Genomic DNA, 21,177 nt, shown 5'->3' on the forward strand with positions numbered 1-21,177 from the left:
ATCCACTACCCACCAGCCACTATCCGCATCCTTATCCTCATTCACTTGCCCTCGTGCAGTTGGGGATGCTCTTGCTGTTGGTCTTGTTGTTGGCGCCGTACATTTTGCATCATAAAGTATTTTAGCGCCATTATTTCATGAAATTCACATTTATTTTGCAGCTGTTTGCAGCAAAAAGCTGTCTGCCCTGTCCCTCAACTTTTCCGGCCATGCAGCTCGTTCGGAGCATTACACTGGTACATTTTTCTATTGTAATATAAGTTATGTGTGTACACTCCACCCCACTTATCGTTAACGGATTCGGGCAAAGTGAAAAAGCGACCATCAAGATCATATAGCAACGAGAAACTTTGTTAAGAAAAGCATTCATTCAAATTAAGTTTTTGTTTTACTAAAAGGAAGATAAAGGGTTGTTTAATATATCATTATATATGGTAAAATTGAGAAAAGTACTTAGTACTGAACAAATGAACAAATGTATGAATAATAACACTCCTTTAATTTGAATATTATAACTTCTGGTCAACTGAGAATGTGTGTCACAGGCAGAGCAAGGCATTCTCGGCCCTTGAGGCAGCACCTGCGATCGCTTATTATTTGTTATATTCGACTCACAGGAAGTACAACATGGGCTCTAAAACTAGGCAGAAGCTATTATATTTTCAGAGCCACATACATATGTATAGGTCATCAGAGAAACGACGCTGCATCCTGTGGTCGTATGAAACTAAAGGCACATTAATTTACATTACATAAGGTGAAAAAACAGCGAAGGTTTATTTGTTTCTTTCTACTAACTCTCCGATTTTTACTATGCCGACTATATTATATACATAGTCGTTATATTTCATAAAATTAAAAAGTTTAATTCTGAAAAAATTGAAGATTTTTGTCTCAGAGTAGATGAAAATTTGTTAAAAATTTCATAGCTATAATTTTCTTTTCTAGAAATATGTAAGATATATTTGTAGGGATAATACAAATTAAGTTTATTTTATTTTAGGGTAAAGTTCACAAGATTATAAATGTTTAAATTATTTACGGAAAATTCTTCTTTCGCACTATGGACGCACTCGACTTGCCTCGTTCAGTTTTCTACAGCGACTGCTCTCAACTCTACGAATTTAGGGTTATGGACATTATGAAAGAAAGAGTGATGGCAGATCAGAGTTTGGAGTGGGACAACAATACTGTACTCCTTTGCTGATGAAATAGTGGCGGTTATGGTGAAATAGGAATTAGTGTGTACACTCCATGTTTATTAAGGCTGTCCCTAATACTCCTACTTACTCCAATCCAACATATTATATAGTCGTCCGACTTCTGACTGAGATTAGAATACCCTGCAGGGGTGTAAAAAATACAGCTTGATTAACTTTTGAAGGTTTTAACGTTTTTTCTTATCTAATTTATTATCATGCTTTCCTTAGGTTACTGTAAACCGCGTGGCCCTTTGGGACCTGGGGGCGAAAACCGACAGGAAAGCTCAGTGATTCCATGGGCCCCCCCGCAGCCAAATTGAAATACCTGGCATGCCTGCAACATCGATGAAGGCGAGCTGGCCACCACATCAATCGAAGATCTTTCGATAGACTTTGAACGCTCGTTGCGCGAACGCCGTCAAACCGTCAAAACGAAGGTTTTGCCGTTCGGAATTTTCCCAAATGGACCAGCATCAAAGCGCATCTAAATCTAACGACCGTTTGTTTGGCGATAGTTTTTCAACTCTGATTTCTTCTTAACAGTGCAAATTTGACCAACAGTACGATTTTAATGCCTTCTAACCGCGGTCCATTTGAGAAAATTCGGAACGGCAAAATCTTCTGGGTAGTTAGTTCAACGGACGGTGAATGCGCTTTGACGGTGTGTGGGAAGACCCTATTAGTGGTGTCTAAATAAATCAAATTAATTAATTCTCTAACCTAAGGACCTTGGCTTTTAGTAATTTCATTTTGCTTATTACTTTTTCAAGGAGCCACGGAAGCTTCACTGTTACTCGCGTACCTGTGAAAAATGATTTAAAAATAAATTTAAAATCTTTATTTATATGAGCCTACCTAGAACGACTTGGAATATTTTATGAGCTTATAACCTATAGTCAACAATACAAATTAGGTCACTCCTTATGCAGTATCATATTGAATTTGCTAATGGCCTCGGCAACATATTTTTCCTTTTCAGCTAGCTCGGATTTGAGCAGCATGCGCAGTTCTTGTAGATTGGGCATTGTACGACAGTCGCGAATATTAAGCAGCGTCCTGAAGATAGTCTCCCACATCTGCCGCTGGACATAGCGCGGAAGAGCAGTTTTCGGCATCCAAACTCCACTCGTACTCCGTTTCACAACTTCCATATAGCTACCGAAGAGCAGGACATGCATGACACCCACTAGGCCGAATAAATCGAGCTGGTACGTCCACGGCCGATTGGTGCGCATCTCAATGCACTTGAACAGCTCGTGGTGGTGCACATAATTGAATGTTTGATTGGGCGGAAAGCGCCTGGTGTCGATAGACACGCCAAAGTCAATAAGCTGCAGGCTAACCTCATTGGGATGCGCGCACAACCTAGAAGAGACACATGATAGGTAGTTCTTGTGGTGAAAGGGTACCTAGCTTAAGGTTCTTACGGTCTCATAAGCAGAAAGTTGTCCGCTTTAATATCGGCGTGAATTATGCCCAAGGCGTGCAGATGATCCACGATGTCGAGCATCTGGCAACTTAGATGCATCACAACGTACTCGTCCAGGTTCTTGCCCGTGCCACTCTTTATTTTGTTGCACACGGAGATCAGCGAACCATAATCCGAGAAGTCCGAGATATAGACGCTGCAATTGTTGCCCACCAGTGCATAATCAAAGTGTGTATATGCTGAAAACTAAAAGATATAAAATGATCATTTACCTTATTTTTTGTTTTAGAGTCGGAAAATTACAGACTACATCGGAAATCAAGCATTTAAATTAAGCAGGACACGCAATCATTATAAGTGAAAACATAAAAATAAGTAACTAAGAAGTATTGAGTGGAGTTAATTGATCATTACGTCTCCTTAAAACATAAACCTTACCATTAGCTCGCTACTTAGTCGACTGCGAACATCCAGGGTAATGTAGAACTCCCAGTAGTTGGCTGGCCGCTCCTGCTTTAAAGCCACCTTCTTCCCGGTCTTAACGTGTTTTCCCGTGTAGATAGTTCCGTACGAACCTTTGTCAAGCATCTTGACCACTTCAAACGGCTCGCCATTCACCTCCACTTGGGCATTGGGACGCAGACGTTTGACATGGCCCACCAATTGGCAGTGCGGTAGCTTCTCGATGTACTGTGAGAAGTCAATTTCGTCCAGCAGGGAACCAATGAGGTCTATGTTAAAGGGGTTTATATTGTTATCGGGGACCGTTTGGATCACGACTGACTTGTCAATGTTTAACTTGGGGTGTACGAAATGATCTTGCGGAAGTGTATCACTATCATTTATCATTATCAGAATGGCACCAGGAACGGTGCGATTGCTTAGGCGTTAGCGGTGTGGACTTGTAATAAATGCTCAGGTCTCCGTTGTCATCTCGCTCACCCTCTCCCTCAGCTTTGACAGCTGGTGGATTTGAAACTACGGGCGGAGGAAGCAGCGTGGAATTCTTAATCATGCTAATGTTAGTGGCAAACATCTCCGTGGCAGCATTTAGTTCGAAGAAGTTATCGGAGTGCCCTCCACTACTCTTTGCTTGGCTTGAGCTGGGAGAATCGCTGGCGAACTTCAGAGTTCCCGAGGACAACGGAAGTTGTGGCGGACAGCTACTCAGCTCTGTGCAATCGTTCATGAATGAAGCGATCATGTGCGATGGTCCTACAGTCTCCGGCTTCTTAACTGCTTCCTTATGCACTACTGACTGCTGCGTTTCGGGCACCGTGCAGTCCAAGGAAAAACTGCAGCCGATGGGTGGTTTTGGCTTTATCATCTCTGGCTGTGTCTCGTCGAGGAAGATCTCGAACTTCTGTTGCGTAGCCGGAGCGCCGGGTTCATTCACGGGTTGTGTCTCGGGAACAAAGGACAATTCGTTCATGAAGGAGTCCGCCAGCTGGCAGCCATCAGGTGCGGCCGAAGGTTTACCGATGGTCTCAACAAAGGAGGCACCAATCGAGTCCCGAGTGCTTCTCGGTGGCTGCAAAAACAATTCGGAAGTGTTTCGGTCGCAAATACGCCGCGAAGCGTCCTGTGAAATGGAAGAGCCAAACGTCTTCATCTTTGGCGGCGTCTTTGCAAAGAGCCCGCAAAGGTCATCGTCATCGAGCGTTGGAATCTTCGGCGGTGACAGTTGTCCAGCTGCTATCGCGCACTCTGGTAAACCGACAGGTAGTCGCGGCAACGTTTCGGTTTTGTCTTCCTGAAAGCAGGGCAGAGCTCTAGGAATCGTCTCAGTCTTATCCTCTTGGAAACGCAGCGATTTCATCATCGGCACGCTGGGAGCATTTTGCTCCCAAAGCTCTCGGCGCGAAAAATTATAACCTGCCCTCTTCTCCTGTTCCTCACTAACTGTGGAGCTATCAAGGCCAGGCAGGCGCTGCTGCCTCAGTGGTCCAGGGGTGGCGGTCAGAGTGGGTGTAGTGCGAGAGCCGGGGGAAGAAGAAGTTGAGGTAATGGTCGACTTAGTAGTGGCGTTAGTGGCCGCCGAACTTTGAGTGCCGTGCTCCGAGGTCTCCAAGATGGTCGACAGCTGTTTGCGTAACATGGGTGAGCGCGAATCCACCAGAGACTCGGTCGAGGTAGGAGAGGAAGCGGGCTCCTCCGTCGGCGACAGCTCCTTAAGCACAGTGCCAAACTGCCGGGATGGAGCCTGCTTCTGCGGGCCCTTCGGCGTACTTATGCCATGAGATTTTATGAACATGTTGAACATTTGCGTAGAGCACGTTTCATCTGCGTCGAAAACAGGTGCTTTAGTTAGGGGCGCAGACTCTGGCTCATCTGGGTCCTGGTAAATCTGTATAGTACGCAGAGGCGGATCTGGCACAGCAAATTTAACATCTGCAGTTGAACCGGTTGAACCGGGATCCTCAAGTATATGCACCTTGGGCTGCTCGGTCGTAACAGGCGGTTGCGATGAGGCAGCGGGTTGACGCAAGACATCAGACGACGTTGCCGGAGCATCGTCTCCTAGGGCTGCCGGTTCCGTAACCTCCGCGCGATCCTCTCTGCGCGGCATCATTGACTTTCTGGAGGAAGAGGGAAAGAAACTCTTGCGGCGCGGCATTTTGTCCTCGGGCAGGCATGCAGTCTCATCCATATCAAAGTCGCCAATAACTGTAAGATTACGTTTCTGCCGCCACTTGGCTGCCAGCAACTCCTCCTGTTGGTACTCTGTCTGCTCATCGTCGTTATAGAGCTGGTCGAAATCGACTTGAATGTTGGGCACTTTTGGCGGTTTAAAATACTTGTCTAGCTCGTCCAGCGCTTGCGGCTTGGAGGCGGTGGCAAAGTTTGGGTAGAGGCGTATTCCTCTGAGCTCCCCACCAGTGCCCCACCACGGGTCGTTACGGAGGACCAACGGATGCTTCGGCTCATGTCTTCTAAGATAAATGTAGCCACGATACTCCTCGGGGGAGAGTTCTATATTGGGTCGCGGGTATAGCAATGGTTTGTTATAACACGGCACTGCATTTGCTTCCGGCTCCTGCTCAATTGTTACTTGGGTCACCCATGTCTCCAATGGCTTGTTCTTAGCCACGAAATTGGGGGGAAATCGAAAGGGCTTGTCAAAGCGTCGTTCGTAGTTGGTGATGGGTGGAAAAACATACTCGTCGACATGTATATCGAAGCCCAGCTCTGGCGAGGAGTCGCCGGAGAAGATTTTGCCGTGCTTGTGGGTCTTGGCGTGAGCCTTGTTCCAGGGCATTGACTCCTTGAGGTTTTCTATCCCGCGAGCTGCCTCGACGATCGAGGTGTGGCTTGTTTTCACCTCTTGAGGCACCGCAGACAGCATGGCGCCGTTCTCGTCTCTGAAAACCTCCACGTTACGATCAGAATTCTGCATGCGGCTGGTGCTAGGGCCACCCATCTGAAAGTATCCACTGTTTGTATTAACAATTTACACGTCCTTCTTACAAAGATCCCTACGAATATTCACATATTATATTGGGGAATACATATATAAATATCAATATGTGTTTTTGATTTATTTTTTTTAATCAAAGCGTTTCGAGATATTTGGAAGAATTTAAGTTATTAAACGCAAAAGACAATAAATTTAAGGGGTTTACCGATTTTTTTAAATTTTCTCTGAAGAGCGCAACTTTACAATTTGAATGTTTTACCAGTTATTAAGTAAAGTATTTTTCTAAATTTTTTTTAGTTAAAATATTATAACATTTTCGACATATTTTGGCAACCAAAATACTACACAAAAAACAAAGGTCAACACGAACTGGGAAGGTCGATTTAAAAAATTTAAATGCAATTATGATCTGGATGAATGCGGAAAAATGCGGAATAAAAAACTAAAAACGCCCTGCAAAATAAACTAGTCTATGACTAGTGCGATGACCGCATGTATGCTGAACATATTGTGCAAATTTCGGTTAAGTCGTTTTTGAGAAATCATGTTGACCAGTTGGAAAAACGTGAAAATAAGTTAGAAAAGCGAGCTAACCTAAGAAAACTTTTGATTTTTGTAAACGGTCACATGGGTCAACCCTCTTAACATTAAATAAAATGCAAAATGCATATGTTGTTAATAAGAGAACGAAAAATGAGATCTTTAAAGAAACACGAAGCGCTCTGCAGTTGTTCTTGTTTCGGTTATTTTTGAGCTTAGGTAATTGTAGGACTGACATTTGTAAGCTTTAATAATAATAGAAATCAACATTATAAAAATTTTAAAAAATATACATCATTCTTATAATGATTCTGACTCCTAGGACTCTGTCACTTTGATAACGTTCCGATTTATGGGAACGTAGACTTCGGCATTTCTTACCTGCACCACACCCGGAAATTCGCTCTTTACGGCAGCTCCGGTACGCACGCTTCCCACCGTAATAGTGTTGGACCCCCGTTGGCGACGTCCCTTTAACGACTGCAAGGCCAACCGACGCTCGTGCAGCTCTTGGTTGACTGCGTCGGCCTGCTCGCCGTCAGAGTACAACATGCGCTGACCCACCGTATACCCGAAGTGCTGGTGGGCTTCCCTTAGCTCCTCGAGCGGCTGGGCCCGGCACTGGAGACCCAGGCGAAAGATCTCGTCGGCCTTTTGCATGTTGCCGCTCAAGTCACAGCAGTACGCCCAGGCGATGTAGAAATCCGCGAGCATCGTGCCAGTCCCGCGACTATACATTTCCTGGTACAACTCGATAGGGTTCTTCAGCTCTTGCGCCTGGAATCGTGCAACGGAGGGGGTAGAGATTGGCTAGTCCACAAACTTATTATCCTTACTTACAAATTTAATAAACAGCTTGATGAACCGCCTGTCCTGCTGGTAGCGAACATCCTTTTCGAATTTTGTGAGGCAGTCCTTCAGAACCACCTGCAATTTGGATTCGCTGCCGCCCGCCGGATAACTCTGCTCGATCCAGCAGATGTATGCGTGCCATGGGTCCAGGGGATCCTCGCCGGTATAGTTCTCCAATTCCTTCTTCAACTTGCTGCGCTGCGCAACTTGCTCCTGGCCCTGCGCGGAGTCCAGGCTGAGTGAGGCCTGCAGCAGGCTAACGTTGCGACCGCTCGCTAACGGTTGGATGTTCTCCTTAGCGGTATCGAAGTCCATTTCAGTCCCCTGTTTCAATGGTGCAATTATTTACCGTCGTATTACAATCATAAAACCCTAAAAAACAAAAACTTCGCGCCGCTGAAATGCTAGGGATAACATTTGAGCTAGCGATATATCGATATATGACATTTGACGTTAGTCGATAGTTCGAGTTTTACAGGGTTGGGAGCTCAGCCAATTACACGGTGGTTCATAGGAGGCGTATTTGAATTTTTTAATTATTAAATTATTATTTTATTGCTTATATTATATTCATCTTAATTATTTTTAATGTTGCTTAACTTAGTTTTATAAATAAAAAATGTACTTCTGTTTTTCTCAAAAAAATTCCTATAAGTAAAGTTTTTTAAATATTTAAACTTAGAAGTGTAGTTTTGGGTACTTTTGAAGGGCTTTAACTTCAATACGTTTTATTTTTTATAAGCAATCTTTACGGCATCTTCAAGAGCTGTTCTTGTATTAAAAAGGAGCTTTTTAAAGTTGGAAAGTTTTTTTTTTTGGTATACAATATATTGTCTCTTGAATTTATATCAATATTTTTTCATAAATCTCTGAGTGTGTCGAATTTGACATTATTGGAAAACAAGAAAGGAAGCTAACTTCGGCACGCCGAAGTTTGTATACCCTTGCAGATTCCAATTAGATCATTAAGAATCGAGCCATTCTGGTTAAATAATTAAAAAATAAAAATAAAAGAAAATATATAAAAGTTGTATATTTATACATATGTACATGGCATAAATAAAATGCTGAAAACTCACACAAAACAGAGTTTCATTACATTTTACCTATACTTATTATGTTTACAGTTTGACAGTTACAGTTATACATTTCCTGCTTTACATTTTCTTTACATCTACGGATCGCTTTTATGGCAGCTATATGATATAGTTGTCCAATTTTCATAATATTGTTACCGAAATTCTGAAATAATACTAAAAGCTCATGTCTCAAAGTAGATGAAAATACGTTGAAAAACAACGAAGTTATACTTTTTATACCCTTGCAGGGTATTATAATTTCAGTCAGAAGTTTGCAACGCAGTGAAGGAGACGTTTCCGACCCAATAAAGTATATATATTCTTGATCAGCATCAACAGCCGAGTCGATCTAGCCATGTCCGTCTGTCCGTCCGTCTGTCCGTCTGTCCGTCCGTCCGTCTGTCCGTTTCTACGCAAACTAGTCTCTCAGTTTTAAAGCTATCTGAATAAAACTTTGCTTATAGTCTTCTATATACTCTCACTGCTATATATGTCGGAACGGGCCGGATCGGACGACTATATCATATAGCTCCCATACAAATGATCGATAAATTTTTAGAAAAAAAATTATAACTTGGCTGTTTTTTATTTCAGAATTTTGGTAAAAATTTCATGAAAATCGGACAGCTATATCATATAGCTGCCATAGGAACGATCGGGAAATTAATAGAAAAAACATTATAACTTCGTTGTTTTTCAACCTATTTTTATCTACTCTGAGATATAAGCTTATTTTATTAGTTCAGAATTTTGGTATAAATTTTATGAAAATCGGACAACTATATCATATAGCTGCCATATAAACCGATCGGTAGATGTAGAGAAAATGTAAAACTGGGAATGTAAAACTGTAACTGTCAAACTCTAAACAATAAGTATAGGTAAAATTTAATGAAATAATATCTGCAAGGGTATACAAACTTCGGCGTGCCGAAGTTAGCTTCCTTTCTTGTTTTACTTTGAGATATAAGATATTTCAGTATTTTGGTATAAATATTATGAAAATCGGACAACTGTATCATATAGCTGCGATAGGTTAGGTTAGGTTAGGTTAAACCGGACGGCCCTCGAGGGGCCACACATAGGCCAATATGGCCCATAGCTATCCGGGGAAACTTCTGGATGGACCTAGAGACTATTTATGCGGGTTTCGAGATCCTTGAATATCAAGGTGTTTTTCGCAAAGGCAAGGAGTTCGCCTGGCTTTCTCCTGGAGGCATCTTCTAGCGATGCCAACACTGGAGAGCGATAGGTAAATGTAGAGAAAATGTAAAGCTAGGAATGTAAATCTGTGTGTGTTTTCAGCATTTTATTTATGATATGAAATATACAACTTTTATATATTTCCTTTTTTTTTAATTATTTAACCAGAAAGGCTTGCTTCTTAATGATCCAATTGCAATCTGCAAGGGTATACAAACTTCGGCGTGCGCAGTTAGCTTTCTTTCTTGTTTTAATATTAATAGAATAACTTGCGTGATTTTTGCTAAAAAGAAAATTAAAATTGAACAAAACTAAATTTAAGATGAAACTATTTATGTGTAAATATTTTTGACGTAAAGAAAACGTGTGTAAATACTTTTGACAACTTGCATGCATATACTCTTTTGGTTTTATCATTATCCCATGTACCGTTGTATTTCGCATTCCTTTTTGAGTTGCTTCTGCATAGACCAAGTAACGTGATAAAAATATTTCGGGGAAATATATTAAGAACAACAAGAACAATAACTACAATAAGTTTGGATAAGCAAATTATTGTTTATTGTGTAAATACTTTTGACTACCTCTGTATATACATATATTCCACCCTAAATCTTTCTTAATTTATTTGCAAAATCTTTGGCTTTCAAATATGTATATCAAAGTTTGAGTTCCATAACTATAAAATATTTTAATTTTCTCGATTCAAAAACAAGTAAAACACAATAACATCTATAGAAATGTATTAAATAATCACCATCGTTGGCCCTCACAATTTAGAAAGCGGACACTATTTGCTCCGTAAATGAATTAGGCCAAGTATAGTTTTGTATAGTTTTCAAACTTCTAATTTAATTTCTATATTTTAATGGGTAAAAGGTAGTCACGATGGGTGAACTTTGCTTCGTTGGCTTATCCAATAAATTGGCTGGCAAATAAGCGGAATGAGAACCGCCAGCCAGCGTTTAATTGTACTCATCTCTAATGATGTCATATGTAAAGCTCACTTTTCAATTCACGTTAATTGCGCATTTTATCATAAAATCGTTGTAATTTCACAGTGTTGCTTTCATAAAAGAACTGCAAGTTTGTAGGGCTAGATCGGGCCGGGGCTCGTTGATTTCCCCAAGGGAGATTAAACCGCACAGATGACTGGCACAAATGAAGAGGAAAGTGCCCAGTGTCTGGGTTATATTACCGATGTTTGTTTTATAGTGGCAGCCAAACAAAAGTTGGCGTTATCATGTCGGGAATGCGGCAGGTAGCATCTAGTTCTCGCCCTGGGTAATCGGCAGCTTGATAAAACATATTAAAGAGCCCTGTCCCAATCTCGACGGCTAATTGCAGTCATAATCGCTATATGGCGGGCAGAGCTTTAACTGTCGCGTTCAGACGTATTTCAGCTATTGGCACGGCTGGACGCGATTGACTAAACTCACATTCGAATCCATACAAGTCGCGCTTTTTTAGCACAAAATTAAGCTTACGTCCCAGTGAAAAGAAATACGTAACGCGAGCCCAGTGTGTAGACCACTTTGTGGGAATGACCGCCGAACAAAAAGGTGAATGAATAATTAATCCCAAGAGCTTTGGCCATCAAGTGATAAAATAAACAAAAACAAAACAATGCTCGTATAATAACAAAAATTATAATAATATGCGGATTCGATTATATTATTTCGAATGAAGTGTTTACAAAATCAAATGGAATCGCAAATTCATATTTAATCCGATGAACTGAGGAAGGGTTGCTGATTAATAAATATACTTTATTTTAATTATAAAGTATGATAATATTAGATTTTGATATCTTAAGAAGCTTGGGAATTTTTGACGCCACGATCCAATCTTATCAAAGTGGTCAACTAGGGATAAGATTGGCTTATCTAGATTATTCACTATAAAGATATAAATAGAGGTTTTTACTCGTTTGAACTGAGAGGGAGTTTATCGAAAAATACTTGACCGTGTAATTTTATTTGGAACACTGTTGAATTACGGCTTTGATTATTTATGATTTATGACCAAGCCTGACCCCAAAACAGTAGGCTGGCAAAACTGGTCAATAAACTCGACCAAAGAGTTAGATACAGCAAATAAATCCCACATATTCGTATAGCCCCAAAGAGCAATTAAGTATGGAAATTTATTGGCCAAATTGCGTGTGCCATGTACGCTGGTTTTGTGTACTTTAAGATGGCTCAAACCTATGTAAGATCGTTTAATTTAATATGTGCAAGTTAATTATACAAAAACAATATATGTACTTACATAAAGCCCTACAATTTATAACTCTATCAATTATAAATTTAATTATGAATAGATATGTATATATAATTTTCTTTTTAATACATATGCAACATATGGTAATATGTACACAGAGAGAATTTAAGTCATCTGAGATGTGTTTTTATCCCTTTTTGAATTTTTATTATAATATTAGTTTGGAGTTTTCAACGCAGGGACGGAGTCATTTCCTACCCTAAACTATATATTCTTGATCATGTCCGTCTGTCCGTCCGTTCGTCTGTCCGTTTATACGCAAGCTAGTCTCTCAGTTTTTAAGCTATCTGAATGAAACCATTTATACTACATATAGTTTTCTGACTACTCTCACTAGTTTATAAGTCGGAACGAATTAGATATGTTAGTAGCATTTTCTATTATATTAGAATATCATATACATAGCTGCATCTGCAACGATCGGCAGATGTATAGAAAAATGCCAAGCTGTGAATGTATAACTGAATGAATAACTGTATAGAATATTTTATTATATGTAATATGTAATGTTACTAAAAGTTTATATATTGCTTTGATCAGCATATATGTATATTTAAAATTCCAAACTTCATCGTGTCGAATTTTGCTTTCCCTTCTTGTTTTATACTCAATTTCAGTATTTTGAATTACCTTTGAGTTCAAAAGTTATTAAATTGTTTTACTTTTCCATACATTTAATTATTTCTTCTTTTAACGAGTTTTAATTCTGTGAGTAGTGGAAAGGACGTTATGGCATAGGGCCGCTTTCTACCATAACTAGTAAATTGTATCTGGAACTTCATCTATCCGTGAAAATTTAACAGTGAGGTAATAACAGAGTCACAGCTTATAAAAGTCTAGTATATATATTCAAAGAAGGTAAACAATTTTTGTTTTGCAACAAATAAGTTTCAATATATGCACATGCTATATATGAAACGATGTTCCTAAACTTGGTCCATGCTTAGTTATATTATATATTTTAAACGATAATTACAATGACTTGCTTTTTGCTGAAACAGCTTCTGCAATTTAATATGTTAGTTGTAGTATTAGTAGTAATAACGATAATCTTTGGTTATCTTGGTCTTATCGGACTATCTTACTATGGTAGGTAGGTATAATGGTGAGGTCCTTCCTTTGACCTCCAAATAGACCTCGGCTCCGATTTGGTCCATATCCTCTCTTTCCTGATTGTGATGTATGTTTTCTTCAGCTCCATCGTGAATCATTGAAAAAAGCAAGTTTGCAGCTAACCTTGAGCTTCCCTATTTATCCTAGCGATTTTAGCGATTGTCTCCTGTTTTTGTTCCTTGCAGCTTTTGCAGCTGTTGCTATACATATATCAGCACCATCTTTATTGCGTGCCATTATATAGCCCGGTCTTACTTACAGATCTTTTGTAGGCTTCTTCTAGAAGTTCGGCCAATACAACTTCAATATACTATGTTAGCTTAGCGTAGTTTTGAAATAGTCATGGATTGTAGTGTGGACCGCGTTAAGCGGCATTGATATTCCTCTAATATTACTACGTTCAGCCGAGTCAGCTCGTCGGTCTTATCATTCCCAGTTATGTCGTTGCCCTCGCACCCAGGTTTTCTTTACGTCGTTATATTCAGCAAGTTCATTAAGGGCTCTTGCATTCTGACACTAGCGTGAGTTCGTTTTCACAGCTGTTAGAGCTTTGATAGCCGCATTGACTATCTTTGCTATCCCCAAGGCCTCGCTGTATTACTAGTCTTGCCGCCTCCAGTACATCGAGTACTTGAGCCTGGAAAACTGTCGCTGAGTTCGGGACACTGAAAGAAGTCGATTCAATCCCCAAGATCTCGGGGAAAATCCCAGCTACCCCACCAGAGTTCATTTTAGAGCCATCGGTGAAAAGTGATGCCTCGTTTCTAGCCCACTCTTTCCTCTATGGGTAAGAATTCGTGTAGCCATTTCCGAATATCAATTCGGGGATCACGTAGTCTGTGTTTTGATATGCTCGTGAAGATATCTCATCAAGGATCGAGCAGGGCATTGTTCGATACGGTATTCCCTCTAGCAATTGCTTGCCTTGAGTCTCACCGCACTCTGAGCCGCCGTGCCATTGAGGAACAGTTCAAGCGGCCGCCGAGTACGAGAGCAATGCTGTCATTGCTCCTGTTTATGCCTTGTTAGTTTTGTTGTAGGCACTCCGTACCTTAATATTGGTCATATTACTTTTTGGGTGTTGTCCCCAGTTTTTTTTTAACATTTTACTGCACAACTAGAATGGGATTCCCGCTTTCTTTCTTTCCCTCAATATTGCGCTTCCATAAGAGCTTCGGGTCCAGTATTACCCTTAGGTACTTCGCCTGCTCTGCTAGCTGTAGTTCGATGCCATCTACCATGGGCATGTTGTTTCATGGGATCTTTGATCTCCTTGTGAACACCATTAGTTCTGTTTTGGTTGTGTTAAACCCTTGTCCACAGGATTTTGCTCAATTATTTAATCGTTTCAAAGCTTCCGACATTATGGTACTTATAATGTACGGGAAAGGACCTGACATCAGCGTATGCTTCTGCTTTTACTCCCCCACAGTTGAGTTCCTTCAGTATGTGGTTCATGTTTATTAGCGAGAGTAAGGGCGACAAGAATCCGCCCTGGAGTGTGCCTCTCGAGAGGTGAGTGCCACCCTGTTCTAACTATTTGTATAGCTAAATAGATGTTGTTAGGAAGTTGTACAAGAAAAGGTCGTACAAGCGGATAACCTTTTCATTTAGTTTAAATCGATTGCATCCCACACTTCATTGCGCAACGCCATAGCTAAGTCTTAGTTTGGGGATGCCATTTTCACTCTCTGTAGATTTAGGTTATTTATCGGAAATTATCAACTTTGTATTGATCCAATCAGGAAATCATTGGTTAATATTAGTAAATAGCCTATTTGTAATGGAAACCTAATTAACTTTTTTGTAGTGCACTCAACTGATTTGCAGCGACAATTCGATGTGATAATTAATGCCATATGGGCCAGGGGTGACTTAAAACGAATTGATTAGCTGCATAACAGCAAACGGAAGTGTATTTAGAAACGTTGAAAAACGGTAAAACATTTTTTAATTTTTTGTACTGTTTATATTTCGGTTTTTTTTTTAAACACAAGTGTGGAAGCTGTTAACTTATCGAACAAAAATTTGCGGGCAGGATGAATTAAAATAGTTTATGAACACATTTATATATTTAGTGTAAACTGAAAATTTATTAGGGGAAATACGGTTTAGGTAATTTTCGAATTTAAAGAATTGAAAGATGATAATTATTAATTTTTTTAAATTTATAATCAAACAATCTTTTAATGTTTCTGTTTTGTTTTGATAAGATGGGTTATTCATTCAACTATGAGATTTCTGCATAATTAACTCGATTGGAATATTCCTCCTGGTAATCTCCTAAGCAAAGTCTCCATAAATTGAATTTGTGAACAAATGAGTAAGATTTGATGTTAGACAGCATTATTCCTGTTAAGAAGGCTGAAATATTCGCACATTGCATTGTCAGGAGTGCCACAAAATAGCTGTAGGCCTTAAATCAATTGAAATGCTTTAAGAAATATTTGCAACATACTTAAACATATATATTCATTACATATTCTTGATCAGCATCAACAGCCGAGTCGATTTAGCCATGTCCGTCTGTCCGTTTCTACGCAAACTAATCCCTCAGTTTCAGTAGTCTCTTGCTCCTTCTTACTATGTAAGTCAGAACTGGCCGTATCTGCTTTATCATATAGCTGCCATAGAAAAGGTGGGAAAATTTTTAGAACACAATTAAAACTTTGCTGTTTTTTCACTTTATGCCCTCTTTCAGGTCCCGTAATCGGCATCCGCCATTTGCAGGCGTTGCTGCTTTTTCTGGCCATCGTCGTCAACTACACTGCTCGGCTCAGCGTGAGTGTGGCCGTGGTGGCCATGACGGATGCAGCTACAACCAATCCTGATTTTCCGGTGAGTCTGATTCGCATAATGTAAGCATTGCTGAAGTAATGGCCGCCACATATCGCCCGCAGGAGTACGAGTGGACGGGGGCGGAGAAGTCTTATGTCCTGTCCAGCTTCTATTGGGGCTACATCGTCACCCAGTTCCCGGCCGGATTTCTGGTGCGGCGCTTCGGAGCTAAGGCGGTTCTGCTCATCCCCACGCTGGCCACGTCCGTCTTGAGTGGGCTCACGCCCTATTGCGTCGGCTGGGGCGGCTGGCAGGCCTTCAGTGTGATACGCATTATTGAGGGCTTGTTCCAGGGTCTAATCTTTCCATGCATACATGAACACTTGGCCAAGTGGTCGCCGCCGCAGGATCGAAACCGCTTGGGCGCCTTCGCTTACTCCGGTGCCGACTGCGGATCGGTTCTGGCCATGGCCAGCAGCGGACTCATTGCCAACGGTTCAATGGGCTGGCCAGGCATCTTCTACGTATCGGCAGGCTCCTGTGGCCTCTGGTGCCTGCTCTGGTTGGCGCTCGGTGCGAACAACGCTCCCAACAGCCGCTGGATTGGCATCAAAGAGCGCGAACACATCGAGCGATCGATGAAGCGGCCGGAGGGATTCCACGCCCAGAAGATTCCGATCCCGTGGCGCGCCATCTGGACATCGGCACCCTTCTACGCCCTGCTGATTGTGCGCAGCGCCCAGGGTTGGGCCAACTCCACCATGCAGCTGCAGACGCCCTCCTACATGCACGGCGTCCTGGAGATGGACATCAAAAGCAACGCGCTCTACTCCGCCCTGCCCTTCCTGGCCATGTGGTGCATGTCCTACGTGTACCTGGTCTTTGCGGATGTGGCTATGTCGCGGCGCTGGATGTCGCTGACTACGCTGCGCAAGTCCATCAATACCGTCTCCTACTGGGGGCCGGCGGCGGCACTCATCGGGATCGGGTTTCTGGACAAGAGCCAGACCAGTCTGGCCATAGCTCTGATGACCATCAATGCGGGTCTCAACGCCGGCTCAGGCATTGGCAGCATTCTCACCATAATCGACATGTCGCCCAACCACTCAGGCATGCTGATGGCCATCGTCAATGGTATTGGCAACATATTTCCATTGCTGACACCACTCTTGGTGGGCGTTATAGTAACCGACCAGGTGAGTGAAAGCATTGCAATCTTATTATACCCTTGCAGGGTATTATAATTTCAGTCAGAAGTTTGCAACGCAGTAAAGGAGACGTATCCGATCCTATAAAGTATATATATTCTTGATCAGCATCAACAGCCGAGTCGATCTAGCCATGTCTGTCTGTCCGTCCGTCTGTCCGTCTGTCCGTCTGTCCGTTTCTACGCAAACTAGTCCCTCAGTTTTAAAGCTATCTGAATGAAACTTTGCATATAGTCTTCTATATACTCTCACTGCTATATATGTCGGAACGGGCCGGATCGGACGACTATATCATATAGCTGCCATACAAATGTTCGATAAATTTGTAGAAAAAAAATTATAACTTGGCTGTTTTTCAAAAATTATTCCATCATTTTTAAGATATGGTCATTTTATATTATTCCAGAATTTTGGTAAAAATTTTATGAAAATCGGACTACTATATCTTATAGCTGCCATAGGATCGATCGGGAAATTAATCGAAAAAAAATATAACTTCGTTGTTTTTCATCGTATTTGAATCTAATTTGAGATATAAGCTTCTGGTATTATTTCAGAATTTTGGTATAAATTTTATGAAAATCGGACGACTATATCTTATAGCTGTCATAGGAACGATAGGGAAAGTAATAGAAAAAATTATAACTTCGTTGTTTTTCAACGTATTTTCATCTACTTTGAGACATGAGCTTTTAGTATTATTTCAAAATTTTGGTAACAATATTATGAAAATCGGACAACTATATCATATAGCTGCCATAGAAGCGATCCGTAGATGTAGAGAAAATGTAAAGCTGGGAATGTATAACTGTAACTGTCAAACTGTAAACATAATAACGACGCATTTTCGCGAAAGTATCGTATGTCGAAAAATCCAATTTTACAGGAGAAGCTTTTTTGTGCTTTAATCTCTTAGGAAGCACTATAGAAAAGACAAAATTGAAACTTAATTTTTATCGGAACTATAGGGTTTTCAGTTATAATATTTCACAGGGTAGTGAGACATTAGGTGCCTAACAATTTTGCATTAAAATCTCAATTTCGAAAAAAAGCGACATACGATACTTTCGCGAAAATGCGTCGATAAGTATAGGTAAAATGTTATGAAACTCTGTTAAGTGTCTGTTTTCGGCATTATAATTTATAATATAAATATGAAAACCAATCTGCAAGGGTATACAAACTTCGGCGTGCCGAAGTTAGCTTCCTTTCTTGTTTTTTACATGAATTTAAATTCCAGAATAAGTTTGTTTTGAAATTTGGGTTCTTAAAATGGTACTACATTTCGCCATTCCATTATTGAGCCTTAAATGTATGTTTTAATTATACCCGGTAACCATAGAGTTCAAGAATATTATAGCTTGGTTTAAATAACTTGTTGCAACAACTTTGTTTTAAAAATTGGTCTTCACACATAATGAATTTCTGTAACTAGGCTAGAATAGTGAATTTAAGTTTGAGTAAAGTCGGATAATAAACAAGACTCTGTGTGTTTTGTAAACTTTGCCAACAACAAGTTTCAAGCTAGATTTGTCTTTAATTGGGTGTTACGGATGTTCCGTTCTTCGCAATATTTGTTTTAATTTCTCAAAATTTTCTTCTGCCTTCTGCCCTGTTCAATTTAAAATATTCATTAATTTGAGCGTAATTAGAGCATTAGAGCATAATAATACCGAAAATTAGACCCTGATTTTAGCCTCCAAACTAGTAATTATGTCGCTTTTAGATTGAATTTCTTAAATTCCTAGCTCCTCATGATAAATATACCTTCAAATTAGGGTTTTTTCTTATTGGACTAAAAAATGAATATTTGCTGGTAAAAGTTAATCTAGTGATTAACATAACTTTGATTTTTTCTTCAACTCAGGGCTCCCGCAGCCAGTGGCAGATTGTGTTCGGCATGACCGCCGTGGTGTTCTTCTTTGGCAACCTGGTGTACCTCATCTGGGGGACCACGGACCAGCAGGCCTGGGATGCTGAGGATTTTCTGAAGCCACGTGATTCCGAATGCACTCAAATTGGCCACCAAATGGATCTCAAGCCAAAGGCGGATACAATGACTAAGACGGACTCCAAGACAACATGATTAGCGGCACAGAATTCGGGGATTGCTGCCGGCCACGCGTCGTATGCGCAATGTGTAAGGAATGGAAAGTTGATCTGGCCAGCTCTGATTAAACGAATTTTGCGCCGAGAAATTGCCATTTTAATTAAAAATTCTTAAAACGTTCCGCCGCCCGCGCTTGTATTTTAATTTCTTGTTTGTACGCATTTCTTTCGCTAGCCGCGGAAATTTAATAGAAAATTCTTACTACTCTTTGAATGAATTCATTTTCTATTTCTGCCCGCATTTGCATGCGAACGGCGCAGCGCAAGGACAAGCCTAGTCAAGGCAACAAGACTCCAGCTCCAGCTCACCAATCCAAGTCCAACCATCCCCATCGGAGCCCCCTTTCCACTCACATCCCCAATCCCATCCCATCTCCATCTGCATGCTTATCCTTGTCCTCGTCCTGGGCAGTCAGTCAACGCCGGGCGGCGGCACGGCAAACAACAAGGAAAAAACTTTGCACACAAATCAGAAAAATGGACACTTGGTGGAATTTATGCACGAACGCGTGCACACAGTACGTCGCATGGCCATATTCGGTACGGTCTTGCGGTGGAATTGTTTGCCGGCAGGCTGTAGAAGGCAGCGGAGCCGATGTGCCGAGAGAGGGAGAGAGGGTGAGCGTTTGGCCGAAAGAGGCTTATGGCCAGCAAGTGGCTGCGGCGGCGTTTCTGGCCCAGGCCAAAACCAAAACCGAAACCAAAACGAAAATGTTTTTCAATTAAAAACGTTGTGGAGCGAGCACAAAAATTCATTTGAATTGCACCATCTCTGTCCCAGCCCTGTCCCCGTCCGTCTCCCCGAGTTCCTGGGATTGGGCGAACACTCCATGTACTCAACACACACCCCGTTTCGTACCCCGAAAATCCCGCCAAGCCGCGTCGCTTCAATGACAAGTCATAAATGGGCACTCGCCCGCAGAACCGGATGTCCACAAGAGAGTGCGTATACGCACTCACACCGAGCAGGTAGCACCCACCTGGAGCGGGTATCGGGAACCCATTATATCGGTGCATTCAATGCATATTGAGGCATTTTGAAAATCATGGAAATCTATGCAATCAAGCCATAAGCGGATATAGCTAAGATTCTTAGATATACAATCTTTATGAGGATGCAATTTGTGAATATTTTAGATTTACTGAACACTAGCCAAGTGTCCAACTACCCTCACTGAAATGAATTTAAAAAACTGTCTTCAGAAGTTACAGCTGTAAAAGTGACACACTACACACCACACACAATCATTGATGATAGTCCATTCAAATTACTGATGGAACGTATTAATTAGTTGGTACTTAGTAATTTTTAGTTTTAACTTTTAGTTCTTACTCACCACAACACTTATATTACGGGTTTTCATAGAATTGCAATGTTTTCAATTTAATTTGAATGTTTTCCAATTGCATGTTCTTTAGTAAAACAAACACTCATGCGATCATTTTAGTTTGTTTAAAAATTTAACTTTTTATTCACTTTTGTCAGCTACAATGTATTTTTACTAACTCCTTCAATAGCTAAATCTCCGGTTTTGACACAGTGGCAGTGACCCATTGATGGCATGTGGTACCCTGAACTACAACTTATAAATACTGAAGGGTTATAGCTGAACTCGAGATCTAGTTCAGCTCAATTTCATATATGTACATAATTAGAGACGCCACTATGTATGGTATGTAAGGTTAAGGTCATTTACAGATCAATGTAACATGGTTTGTTCAGACGCTTTTCAATTGGCTTCCAACTCCTGATCTTGTCAGCTACAGAACTCCCCCATTAGTGCATATTTAAAGAACTCCAGACTTCAAAATTACAATCACACACAATTACTATCGAAACTATCTTTGGATATAACTTTATATATTTCCCCGCCGAGACTCGAAATATGTAAGTACATATCCAGCCGAATTAGACCTCGAGTTTAGCTAAATCCCCTCACAATAAGATGTAATATGTTGCCAA

General features: G+C 40.9%; 1 protein-coding gene and 1 pseudogene across 1 annotated transcript; one reads left to right on the plus strand and one right to left on the minus strand.

The window, feature by feature from the left end:
• Positions 1 to 2,043: 2,043 nt before the first annotated feature.
• LOC108085273 (uncharacterized) lies at positions 2,044 to 8,001 on the minus strand (annotated as a pseudogene).
• A 3,057-nt stretch (positions 8,002 to 11,058) lies between these two features.
• Positions 11,059 to 19,336, plus strand: LOC108070622 (putative inorganic phosphate cotransporter). The gene is made up of 4 exons (XM_017161187.3): positions 11,059 to 11,285; positions 15,821 to 15,957; positions 16,020 to 17,093; positions 18,973 to 19,336. The coding sequence occupies exons 1-4, from the start codon at positions 11,267 to 11,269 to the stop codon at positions 19,189 to 19,191; spliced, it is 1,449 nt and encodes a 482-aa protein (XP_017016676.1). The 5' UTR covers positions 11,059 to 11,266; the 3' UTR covers positions 19,192 to 19,336.
• Positions 19,337 to 21,177: the final 1,841 nt, after the last annotated feature.

The sequence above is a fragment of the Drosophila kikkawai genome, chromosome 2L (assembly GCF_030179895.1).
Source record: "Drosophila kikkawai strain 14028-0561.14 chromosome 2L, DkikHiC1v2, whole genome shotgun sequence".
NCBI lineage: Eukaryota > Metazoa > Arthropoda > Insecta > Diptera > Drosophilidae > Drosophila > Drosophila kikkawai.